We start from the raw sequence: 13,052 nt of genomic DNA, 5'->3' as shown, positions 1-13,052 counted from the left end.
CTGATCTCAAGAAGGCCACACGAGTTAACTCATTGCAAGATTAAATAGAACTAATAAATGTGGACTTGTTGTTGATTTTTATATTAAATTAATTTCACTTTTACACAATATATTATGAATAACCTCAGCGTTTTTAAGAAAAGTATGTGCAATTTCAACAATACATTTACTCAGTTAAACATTTACTTGTGCATTATGTATAAGAACTGATCACAGTGATTATACAATGTTGAAAAACATTTATCTACATTTTTTGGAACTTAAAAACACTGTCCTACATGACAAAATACATCAAACTGATAAAAATTAAGAAATTATTTAAGTTTTTCCACACCTGAAGCTTAATCTGCTAATTAAAAGACAGCGCCCCTCGTGGACCATACAGGAACTGCATATTTTCAATTAAACGAAGTACATGTTTTTTTCAATAATTGTTTTATCATTCTCTTCCTTTTATCTCCTCTTTCTTTCACCTTTTGTTTTTTTTTCTTCTTGTTCTTCCTTTCCTCTCCTACTTTCCCATTGTAGTGTCCATATCATTTGAGATATTGCCCGCATGAATCATAATAAAACTATTCACATTCATAAATCAAGTGGAGCACTATGGCAAAAGCAGTACTGCTCCACTTGTGAAAGTCAAATCTGATGAGCTCTTTTTGGCATTAAGACAACAATTCTTATTGCCACATTGCCAGACAGGACACTGGACACTGGCCGGATCCGGCCCGTGGGCCGTATGTTTGACACCCCTGGCCTAGCCCCTCTGGAAACTTCTGCCCTTGGACTGTCTTATTGTGTATGACCCAAGAACTGACTAAGTTTTCCCCTTTAGTCTCTGTCCTGCAAACTAACGTTGTGATTTGGATCAGTCAGTCAGTTATCCGACTCACCCAGACAGAGACGTTGGGATCAGTCATCAGAGCCAGCGCATCCTTCCGACATCTGAGCAGGTTAGTGGCTTTTATACAATGCACTATCATTCCCACTGAGTTGTTCTCGGCCACTAACCGTGCTCTTCCTCCCACAGTGGTTCAAGTGTGTGCTCCAGTCAGTTACAGTTCCAACAGCACCACTTTATTTGCAACAAACCTTTTAAAACGTTCATTCTCTGTCAGCTGAATTATCGGGTCTCAAGATTCTGTTGGTGCATTACAAAAGCTGTGTAATTACCAGGTAGAAAATAGTTGTTTCCCTTGGACTATTTTCTTCTTTTTTTCCCCCTTTTTTTCAGAAGACTATTTTCTTCTGAAGGTTTCAAATGTTAATCAAACCAAAGGGATCTAACAACCACAGGCATTTAGTTATAACATATTCATAGACTCTGAAAGCATACATTGACAGAGTTTGAGATATAAGGCAAAACCCATGTGGATATATGAACATAGGACCTTTTTTCATATCCTCTCCCATAACAGGCGCATAACCTATAAGCGACCATTCATTTCACAATCTGAGACATACTATACATTCATATATTATATTTTGAGTTTTAGCTCAAAAGCCAACTTTTCTTGACAATGCAATTGTTTGACTTAATAATCCAGAGGCATTAAAGGTTAAATAAGTCTGTATTTAGCAGAGAATCACTGAGGTATAGTAGCTACTCCCATTTATATAATTGTTGTTTTTCAAGGACCAGGTGCAATTAGGAATTAGGTTAAACTACATTTCTTGACAGGCACATATAATAGTTATCAAATACTATGATAGTAGAGAAAGAATACAGTTATACATTGTGAAACACACAGAGACGCATAACAATTTAGGAATGAACAATCAAAAAATAAATATAACTGTATTTATAAAAGATGGGTATGGGGTAAAATAATTACATCAATTTGTATTAATGTATATTTTTTTCAATAAATCTAATCTTATTTGGCCAGCAGGTTGGATTTGTTTGTAAACAGATAAATAGATTTACACTTTTTTTAAACCAAACATAAGGGAAACCTCTGCAAACATATTGCTATTGATCAGGATGTTGCACCTCAGCCAGGAGGAATACAACTATCAGACTGTAATCTGAGAGCCATGAGAAATATGAGACTGCAGGAGCTGTCGAGGACTGCCCTCACAGCAGGACGTCTCCTGGCTTCCACAAAAACGATCCCATTTCCTCTTGATTTAAATCGCCGTCTTTTTCCGTGGATCCTGCCAGAAGGGTTCATACTGGGGAGTTGCACTGTCTGTTTACTGGCCGAAATGGATCAATGATTTCCTCCGAATGGAACTAAAGCCAACAACAATCTGCTTTCTGCGAAATCAGACATGAAGGCAACCAGCCTCCACAGAAACTAGGTACTTTTGATTTTTCTCAGATTTTGCAGGACAGCTGGCTCAGGTCTGAGTGAAGTAGTTCCTGCAGCTGGAGGGAGGTGTGAACTGGACCTCTGTATGTCATGCCAACATCCCACACAAGCATTGCTGATCTTGCATGTTACAGTCTTCATAAGCTTGATACGAGGACGGCACCGAGTGCAGCCACAACAGAGAAGCCCCTGCAGCAGGCACAAAGGAGAGCCACTGGCCCAATCTGCTTGCTACAGCCCCTGTAACCACTCATCACCATTGTTCCCCAGTCACCAGAATAGGGCACAAAGGATGAGGTTTTGCGTAGAAAACAGGGAAGGTCAGTTTGTGATACAGCAATTGGAGCTTGTTTACTTCTCACATGCTAAATTAGTTTAGCTAATTTGACCTCATTCCAAATTCCTTAAGATGAACTTTGGTTCTGTAACTTACAGGTCCTCACTGAACCCTAAAATCATCTAATCATGTTTTATGAAAATGGTTTTCAACCATTTTTTTTATTATTATTTCTTTTGTGTGTACATACTATAGTTCTTTTGTGTGTACATACTATAGTTCCTTCGTTTCTTTGATCTTAATTTGGCCTGGTAGTTTTAGTTAAGTTTCACCAGCCTAGTAAACAAGAGACATATTGTTAATTCAGGTAAATAACCTTATTAAGTGTTCAATGGATGGACATTTATTTCTGTTATTAAAGTCTTATACTTGAAAATAAGTTGTCATTCCATATTATCATTATTTGTTGTGTGCAGAGTTTGTTGTTAGAGAATGCTAGTGCTTGAATCTTCTCCCTCCTGTTGTCTTTCTATCAAAGCTGATTTGGACTGATATTCACAGGACAATACTTCACAGACCGAGGGTTGTTTGATTAAACATTAAATAACCTATGAGCATGTGATTGCACAACCGGCATCCAGAGATTTGCTTCATTCCATTTTTTTAAAACTACCTTTAAATTTCATTACAACAGGTTCTTCGGAGAATTCAGCCTTTCCAGGTGATTATCAGGCAGCGCCTCACTTCCGTCCCAACGACTCCGCCAGCTTCTTGAGCCTTTTCTTCAGCTCAAGCGGAAACTTCTCATAACACTTTTTACAAACAGGCTTCATGTCAAACTCTACAAACTTGTTCCTGCAAAGGAGGAAAAAAAATATGAAAAACCACTGGAGTATTTTGGGTGTTAGACTGTTGATTGGATAACCAAACATCTGAACATAACACTTTGTATCAAGCTTTTTTGTGTGTGTGTGTGTGCGACCTGCTAACAGTAAAATGATTAATAGGCATCTAAATCTAAAAACAAATCCAATTCTGTTTAACATGCATTTAACATGCATGTTCACATCATTTAGTTTCATGCCACCAACACCAGAAAATAAATAAGAAATAATGACACACTACAGAGACAAAGAAGTAAAAATGGAGAGGAATAAGAAGGTGGTGCTAGCACCACCCAATGGATGGAGTGGTGAATTGCAGAGACTAGAAGCTACTGGCAGGTAGCCGACTTTTTCTTGTGGTCTTTAGCGTCTCGTTCATGTTGGGCCAGTCTGCGTTTTAGCTCTTCAGGCAAATGCTCATAGCAAAGCTTACAAACTGGTCGCAGGTCAATTTCAACAAACTTATCTCTAAATTGACATAAACGCACCATTTGAAGCATGTAAAAGAAGACAGGAGGAAAACAGAGAATACGTAAGAAGTAGCGCGGGAGAATCACAAACAAACACAAGTATTAATAGTAAGTTTTAGAGAAAAGTAAGAGAATACAGTGGAGGCTTTGTGTGTGACTAGAGATCAACATTTGAAGCAATGAGCACACATCAACACTTACTTGAGAGTGAGTTTGGTGTTGTAGGTGGAGCAGGAGAAACAACTCACACACCAGGCTTTGTTGAGAGCAGACACAACTGAGGAGGGTCACAGAAAGGAAAGTCAAATTAAAAACAGAAGATTCAGCTGCTGTAACTTAAAGCAACACTTGGTAAATTACTGAACCACGTAAGATCCTAATTATGTGCTTCATCACACCGCCGCTCACCATCGCCTTCAATCACACGGTTGCAGTGATAGCACACGTCCCCAAAGAGCTTGGTGGAGGAGAAACAAGGAGGCGAGGCACAGAAATTATTTCATTCTTTACCAGTATTGTAATGTTAGTCGTGTCATTAAAAGCCAAATTTTGACTTCCTACCTGGTTGTAATGAGTCTCACAGTACGCCAAACCTTTTCTCTCATAGTGGCGGTGAGCGAGGAATGGTTTCTCACACTTGGCGCACACAAAATGCTGCAAAGAAACAATAATCTTACAAAGGGGAAGAGGCACCTTTATTGGAGGCCAGCGAACTGTAACAATGATGAGATGCTGGCTGCAATCCGAACATGGTGTAAATTTTGCTGTTAATTAGTCAGGAACATTTACCACTAATTAAATTTGAAACTTAAAGGTACACTGAAGCTTTAGTGCAGTTTGTATTTCGAATTTAAAAATCACACTTAGCCTCTAATGCAGTCAGACAGAAAACATAGCCAAGTCAGGGATTTTAGTATCAAAGGGAACCTGCCAGTCGAGCTGATTTTTTTCCACACGATCTTCCTGCTTGTACCCGGGGACGTGCACAGATAGACATGGTGTGGTCCTGTCCTTTTTCCTCTGGGCAAAATAGTGCCCTCGTGAAATCTTTTTTTTTTCTATTATAGGGTGTGTATTGTGTGGATGTACAAGCCAATATTACCAGTGCCCCAACAACATTTGTTTACGTGTAGTGGGGTGTAGTACGCTTAGCACAACGCTGCCCTCTAGAGTCTAGGAGTGTAGTGTTTCTTCGGAGGAAAAGCGACACGGAACATAAATACTGCAGACGTTGTGTCCGCGTGTCTCATTTCCGCATGGAATGTACGTGCGTCAAGCATAAACCAGCCTTAATGCCTCTTCTCTCTTCTTCCCCACTGTCCGACAGAGCCATGCCCTGGTAACGGGCCGGCTTACTATCCAGGTAACAAACAGAACGAGTGTATTTAAACCTTAAATGAAAAAGGTAAACCTTCACTTGCTTCATTTCTGTCTAAACAGAGCAGGTCAATCAATGCCTACGTCTTCTATGGCCGCCACCAGGCACCAGGAGAATGTTTCAAATGTATCTTAGATTCAATTTAAAAATAAATTAATTCAAATATATCTCATGGTTGGAGTTATTAAGATAACATTTGCTATTATAGTCCCTGATGATTTTTATTTGACTCATGTCTTCTTGTGTTGTAAATAGTTGACAAGTTACTTGTCTGTTAAACATTTAATTTAATGACGTACATAAGGCCAAATGAGCTGGATAACATCAAAATTCATACACTTCTAAAAATGGCTTCAAAGTTCTGTTCAGTAAATGTAAAGCATGTAGATTAAGTTGTATTTTTTTCTGCGGGTGTAAAATATGATGTGATGGTCAGAGTATTTGAAAGTTGTTATGAATGGGGATTTTGATAAGAGCACTAATTACACCTTGTTTCCGTTCCCCAGTGAAACAAGTACTCGTGTCTGCAGACCATCTTCACAAAGTGTTTTATTAGAGAGAAATGCAAAATAAAATGCTCAGTGCCCCATCCAGAACTGAACGCTTATTACCATCCAGCCCAATCGTCCAGCCTGCGAGGGGGAACCAGAAGAGGACTGGGGATGAAGAAGCCAGAGAACTCTTATTCCTTATTCTTCAACGGGAGGAGTTGCCTGAAGAGACCCTAAGCGCGATTAGATTATTTTCTGCCTTGTGGCATGAAAGGCCTGAAGGCTTCCTTAACTTTGCGTTCTTGACGTTAAGGACTCTTCTCATATTGTGTTGCTGTTTGTTTAACTGCTCTGTTCCATTGACTCACATGTTTGATTTTTTGTGTTATGAGATCTACACTTTAATGTTACATCATGTTGATCAATATGGGTTTTATGGAAGAAATGGAAACTGTTTGCTTCAGACACACAAAGATCTATGGTTGATGCACATTTTGATTTGATATAGGAAGAACCAGGATCGGATTGGCTCTAAAGATCCTTTAATATTAGCTGGTAATGTTAACACTTAGATTCAATACAGGGTTTTCAGGCCCAGATTGGCCGAGAGCAGATCTCCCTGGGAGGGGGGCCTTGCCAGTTTTTATTACCCGTGGGGTAGCGTTTTCTGGTTTTCCCCTGCCCGCACTGAACCTCTCCTGCCTTTGCTCCTGGTGTTGTAAGTTTGGAGTGGTGGATTATTGTCCATCGGAGGGGTGAGTGGAGAAAGGAGTAGGAGGGTAGTCAGGGTGGGGAAGAGTAGACGGAATCGACCTTGGTTACTGAACAGGTTTTAGCTTACCTAGTCTAATGTAATTTTAAAATAATGTGCACATAGGTACCTAAAACAGGCCATACTTATTTAGATGAACCCTGAATTGTAGATAAAAGCTAAACCTTTGATCTTGTGTGTTAAAGCTCTATGAAGCATTCATGTTGATCTGTACTAAAAGTTCCAGCACTGCCCGGTTCCAACACGGGAACCCATTGGGTCCCACTTTACGAGTTTACAGAAATGGTTCCTCTGTGTTTTGTTCACATTTTCATATGATGGGTCATCTTGTTTTGTCTTGATGCTGACGACGCCATCATCAAAAAAAAAGAGGAATGTTATAAGAATTATTATTCTGAAGTCACTATGGCCTCACACCACTCGGACAGAGGAGGCCTGGAGACCTGATGTCTGTGTATAAGTTCCACTGTTTGCCAAGTGCAAGGCTGAATGCTGCGTAGAATGATTATTGTCTATGATAGACTGTCTTTGTTATGTCTCAAACCAAGGCCATGGTGCAGTATTAGGGGAAGCCCGAAAAGCGAGGCAGGCAGAGACAGGGCAGACGCAGACCGCAGCAGAACCGTGGGTGCGATTACTTTCCATCTATGTGTTCTCTGCTCTGTTTCTCAATAAAAGTGCTGGAACTATATCCACTCGACTGTCTCCTTCTTCAGTAACTCGGGGAGGTCAGTTTTCTGTTCAGAACTTCCATAACAAAAGTATAAATAAAATCAGCAGACATCTTGTTATCTGGTCTCAGGGCTTGTAGTTAATCACATGAATCTTAATTCTCTAAGAATAATTTCTGTATATAGATAGATAGATAGATAGATAGATAGATAGATAGATAGATAGATAGATAGATAGATAGATAGATAGATAGATAGATAGATAGATAGATAGATAGATAGATAGATAGATAGATAGATAGATAGATAGATAGATAGATAGATAGATAGATAGATAGATAGATAGATAGATAGATAGATTACCTGTGTTGGTACAACAGTTATATGGGGCAGAGGGTATTTCGTGATAAAAGTACAGAATGAGTTAGTCAAGACAAACACATTGTGTTCAGTGTGGAAAAAGGAAAAATAGATTAAAGTTAACGTCAATTTCAAATTGGACTCTAATTTAGCTTAAAGGCTTGTTGTGAGTCAGTGTTCTAACTTTTAATCAATCTATATTAATTTTATTGCTTTATTAATGCTAAGAATTTCATAAATCGTTTTTTTAATAAAAGATAACATCAAAGGCAAAGGTATTTATTTTCTTGTGTGTGTTTGTAAATTTGCAATGAGATTTACAAAACTGTGCAGGAGGTGCAACGGAGAAGCTTGCCAGCGGCACCAAATTGTCTTGTGCTTTAAAATAGATAGATATATATATATATATACATAATTTTCAAGCTTTGCCTGAAATCAATCTCACACTAAGGCAGTCGGCGGCTCCATGTGCTACACAACGGGCCCTTTGTTCACTTTAGCACCTGCCCACCAACATGTCTGTGCACAACACTACGTGTACCTATACATAGAATAATACCGAGCGTTCTTGGTGCCACTGATAAACAAAAATTATCTCGTCAGTAAGATTCGCTCCTGACGTGGTTTGATGCAAAAATACTTTCTCCCTATTACTACCTTTAGCATTAAACTGCCTGCTATCCACTGGTAGCCGGAGCAGTAGGAAACTTTTTGAAAGTCTGAAACACATCAGCCTTCAGTCAGATGAACCCATCATTTGATCTATCTTGCTTGGCCTCGGGAGACTTCATCTCTTCACAAACATCTCAAGTCAATCACAAACAAACCAACTAGCTTCCAGCATTTCTGGTCCAAATACTGTTTCCTTCATTTTAAAGTTTAAACATACTGACAACAACATGGATAATTTATTGAACCTTTTTATATTCTGAGTCTGACTACACTAGAGACAGGCCTGAATAAGAACAAATACATCTTCACAATCTGGATTAAATGGTAATAAAAAATAATGTTTATCTTTAAAGATATGAAAAGAATTTATTTTTGTACTTGAAGGTTCAGAGACAGAATCAAATCTACCAATTTATTTAAAGCACCATTTTTTTCACCATTAATTTTTGTTTTGCTATTACCTTTATACCCCATTTTATGCTGGCCAAAATATATGATCAGACTGTGTTTGTATTGAATCAGAAAACACAATTCATAGTCTTAGACTGTGTCCTCCTTAGGTAATGAAGGCAGTGAACCGTGTTGGTAGCTAGCTTGAAGAATTATCCAGGACAGCAGCGGTCACAGACCTCCACGTGCCACTGCTTGCCCATGGCATTGACCACAATGGGTCTCCTGCAGGCGCCACAGATCGGCACACCCATTTTATCATGGCAGGGCAAACAGAAGAGCTCCTCTTTCAGCTCTCTTGCATCAGCAGTCAACTCTTTTCTGAGAAAAAAATTTGACAATCTTATAAACTATACTTGCCTAGGCCCCGGGCCTTCTCTCGATTGTGGCACGGGCGACACAAGTGCCTGAGGGGAAACAAAAAATAAATAAATTATATCAGGGCTGCCAAAAAAAACATCTCTACAGATTTTTTTTGACACACTCCATCACAGCTGCTTAAAGCTCCATTATTTGCTAAAATACAAAGTGAGTCACAAGCTGGGCGAGTAAAGCCACCTGTTCAACACGCTGCCATGTGGTTATTTTCTCCACTGTAATAAGAAGAGATTACCAACCTGCCAGCGTTTTTGACAAATCCCACATCTGCGAGCACTGCCTGACAAATGTCGCAGCAGAAGCAATCAGGGTGCCAACTATTGTTCATGGCCTTAATGACGCGACCAATGATGAACTCCCCTGGAAGAAACCGACCATAAGAGAGAAATCAGCTCCAGTTTAAGATGAAAATGAAAAACGTCTAAAGGCTCTTTTATATTGCGTTTATTTATTTATTTTAGCCGCACTACAACATGTTGCAATAAATGCCCTGCGATACAGTTTCACCGGGTTCTTCCTGTGACACTAGACTGAAGACCAAAGTTGAAAAAACATCATTAAAATGTGGTGAAGAAACAGTTCCAGCCATTAGATTGCCAGCAGGTATGTTGGTGGATACGCGTGTGGCCAATAGAAACCGGGCTATTCGGCCATCAGCCGTAAAAGACCAGAAGGGAAATGAAGGAGAAGTTAAAATTGTGTGTGCCTGAATTCCCTGAACTGTAGCCTTTGACACAAGTGGAGATTGTATTGCTGTGGAAATGCAGCTTTTTAACAAGCTTGATCTTCCCAAGCTGCTCTATGGACCTGAGGTTTTTTTTATCCACCCGCAGCCTCTACTTCCTTGCTGCTCTTTTCCTCCTAACTGCGTGTCCGTTTCTTCTGGAAATTAAGGACACATGTTAACGTTAATAAATCACAGAGACAGAATTCAAAGTTGATCAAATTGTATTTTATAAATGATATAAGAGTGGTATAGTACAAAGCCTGTATTGATACAAGGACCTTTCTCCCTTCCACCAACAGCTGGAGCCCCGAGCAAAGATTCTGACTTATCTTTTTACACAATGGTATATAGTATTTCTGTTTGTAAGCCCTGAAGGTGGGATGTGGACAGCAGCAGAGCCTGCCCACATTCAAGAGCGGGTCCAGTTGACTGTGCCACACCTTTAACCATCTAGAGTTGGAAGTAGTGATGTTTAGGACAAAGTTTAAGATGATCATTACATCGTCGTTCAGATAGTGTGTTAAAACAGAAAAGGACACATGTATATTTTTTATTTGGTACCGCACGATTATTTGAACATGCCAAGAATGTTTGCTTTATACAAAAACCAGGATAATCACGTCTGTGTAAACTCAATTCATATAAACATTAACACTCAACATAATGCCTTCTCAACAAGTAAACAGCTCTGTGATCGTTTCCAGTAGATGTGTCCCAGGTCCACCACAACTGAATCAAATGGTTGAATTACCTCCTCTGTATGCAGTCAAGTTCTCCAGAGTTCTTCTAAACACCTGATTATATGACTCATGTGTGTTGAATCAGAGACTTATATAAAAGTTTGAGGACACCGAACCTCCAGACCTGCAGTTTAAGACCCCAGATTTACAGGGTTATCTCCAAATTGAAATATCATGAAAAAAGCGTATATCTTTTGTCAATCATCTCTGAATCTGTAACTCGTGTTAAATTAATTATTTACACATAGAGCGAGATATTTAGCCTTTGTCTTGCAATTTTGATGAATATCTCTTACAAATAATGAAAAGCAAAAATGTATTGTCTGATAGAATATTCTAAGTCCTTTAAATGCACGTTTTGCTTGGAGCGACTTTGGCAGTCCACCATACCCATGAAAACGTGGGGAAGAAGCCGGCCCAGAGAACAGGATGGTGACCTGCACTAGATGGTCTCGTATCTGCAGCACGGTGGTGAAGCCAGTGAAGGAGACAGTCACACAGGGTGTAACGATTGTAGGTGTGAACCCAAAATTCAGCCGAACACAGCGTTACATTCAAAAAGGAGGTTATTGTAAATGTTTACTGAGAAGAGTGGAAACTAATTAGTCCAGAACAAAGCAAATAAAAACTTAGTTCATGACATTGGGTTACTACAGTTATGTTGTTTGGAACCAGATTTAAAAAAAAGGTTTGCATGCATCATTGGTCAAAGCTTGCTTCCACAATTGTCACTTCTATCATTCGTTTTTGTTTTGTGTCTTAGGATTTTGATTTCTTTCCATTGTGACATATCTGATTTTTTTTATTGTCCTGTCATTCCCGACTATGCCGGAGAACTGATGGGGCTTTTGTGGAAGATGAGGCTGGAGTTCCTCACCAATGAAGACATTCCATTTTCAAAATAAATGTAGACACTGCAAAAAAAAAGAGTTGTTGATAAAATGAATAAGTTTTGGATTTGCACACCAGACAACCAGCTAAAGATGCAAAGTAATGCACTTATCAAAATCTTTATTTAATGGGTAATCTGTAGTTAGGAATAAGTCAACTTTACGCAATCTATGCAAGCCATTATGAAAAAATATTGCATATAAATATAACAAATTATTTCCATTGCAATACATATTTTAGCTACATGGTTCAGGCATATATTACAGCATATAAAAAATAAAAAGCATTTGCTGAAAATCTGTTAGATTATGCTTCTTTTTCTTGGATTATGGATATGTTTTTATGTTAGATTATAATAGACAATATTTGTTTCGTAAGGACATATACTGATGACATGCTTTGTTATCCCTAATTCCTGAAGATATTCATGAGAGGTTGTTTCTAACACCCATCTATCCAGGCTGTTGGGCTCGAATCGGTCATGCAGGGTGATGCAGCTCACGTCTGCTTCCTGCAGCCTGAAGGAGAATCCACGGATCTCCTGGCAGCAAATGCTCTCCCGCCGCGTGATAAATGGACCCATGAATTCTGCTGTCTACCAAAAAATCCTGAAGGAAAATGTGCGGCTATCGTAACCTCAAGCTGAAACCAACTTGGGTTCTGCAGCAGAACAATGATCCAAAACACAGCAGCAAGTCCACCTCTGGATGCTGAAGAAAAACAAAATGAAGACTTTGGAACGGCCTAGTCAAAGGTCTGCCCTGAATCCTATTGAGATGCTGTTGCTGCTACAGCCGGCCCAACCCGTTATTAGGTAGGGCAATTACTTTGTCACATAGAGCCGTGTACACTGCAAAAAGGGAACTAAAAGTAAGTACAATTTTCCTGAAATTAATGTTTTTTTCCTTGATTTGAGCAGGTAAATAAGACTATTTGCCAATGGAATAAGATTGTTGCACTTAAAATAGGAACAATTGATCTCCACCATCTTATTTCAAGTGCAGGATATCTAATTATCTTATTTCAGGCATCAAAATCCTCATTCCATCGCCAAATAATCTTATTTACCTGCCCAAATCAAGGAAAAATACATTCATTTCAAGAAAATTTTACTACCTTTTAGTTCCTTTTTTGCAGTGTAGGTTTTGATTTTTTTTTTTCTGCCTTAATGATAAAAATATTTATTTAAAAACTGCATTTTGTGTTTACTTGTGTTGTCTATGACTAATATTTTAATTTGTTTGATGTTGTGAAACATGTGCGCCAAACATGCAAAAACACATGAAATCAGGCAGGAGGCAAACTCTTTCACACCACTGTATGTTCAGTATAAAGTTTAACATTTCTTAGAACGAAGTTCTGTAACTTCTAACGGGTTTTGTTTGATTCTTTGCTGCTTCTGAACAAGTGTATGTTACAAAAATTAAAAAAATCCATTATTTTGTATTACTTGTCAGATGTTACTTTTTACTTGTTGGAAGCCAAACGTACAATATGGTCATAATATGTGATAATACCTGTCATATAGTCATACTATCTGTTGCCTAGTTATGTCAGTGTAAACCAAAACAAACAAAAG

At 38.7% G+C, this 13,052-nt stretch overlaps 1 protein-coding gene across 1 annotated transcript; it reads right to left on the bottom strand.

The window, feature by feature from the left end:
• Positions 1 to 3,306: 3,306 nt before the first annotated feature.
• Positions 3,307 to 12,056, bottom strand: LOC105933791 (LIM and senescent cell antigen-like-containing domain protein 1). The gene is made up of 7 exons (XM_036135706.1): positions 11,936 to 12,056; positions 9,355 to 9,475; positions 8,917 to 9,058; positions 4,505 to 4,675; positions 4,352 to 4,400; positions 4,145 to 4,220; positions 3,307 to 3,444 (listed from the first exon to the last, which is right to left on the bottom strand). Exons 1-7 carry the CDS (start codon positions 12,054 to 12,056, stop codon positions 3,330 to 3,332), a joined length of 795 nt encoding a protein of 264 aa, XP_035991599.1. The 3' UTR covers positions 3,307 to 3,329.
• Positions 12,057 to 13,052: the final 996 nt, after the last annotated feature.

Source organism: Fundulus heteroclitus, chromosome 4, assembly GCF_011125445.2.
Source record: "Fundulus heteroclitus isolate FHET01 chromosome 4, MU-UCD_Fhet_4.1, whole genome shotgun sequence".
In the NCBI taxonomy this organism is placed as follows: Eukaryota; Metazoa; Chordata; class Actinopteri; order Cyprinodontiformes; family Fundulidae; genus Fundulus; species Fundulus heteroclitus.
This window is presented reverse-complemented; position numbering and strand designations above follow the sequence as displayed.

Excerpts from the sequence above, each read along its gene's own strand:
- LOC105933791 (XM_036135706.1), bottom strand. The coding sequence starts at position 12,056 with ATGGGTCCATTTATCACGCGGCGGGAGAGCATTTGCTGCCAGGAGATC. Across the intron at positions 4,676-8,916 it reads GCAAGCAGTGGCACGTGGAG|CATCTCATCATTGTTACAGT; the intron begins GTCTGTGACCGC and ends GATTGCAGCCAG. Across the intron at positions 3,445-4,144 it reads AACACCAAACTCACTCTCAA|GAACAAGTTTGTAGAGTTTG; the intron begins GTAAGTGTTGAT and ends CCTCCTTTGCAG.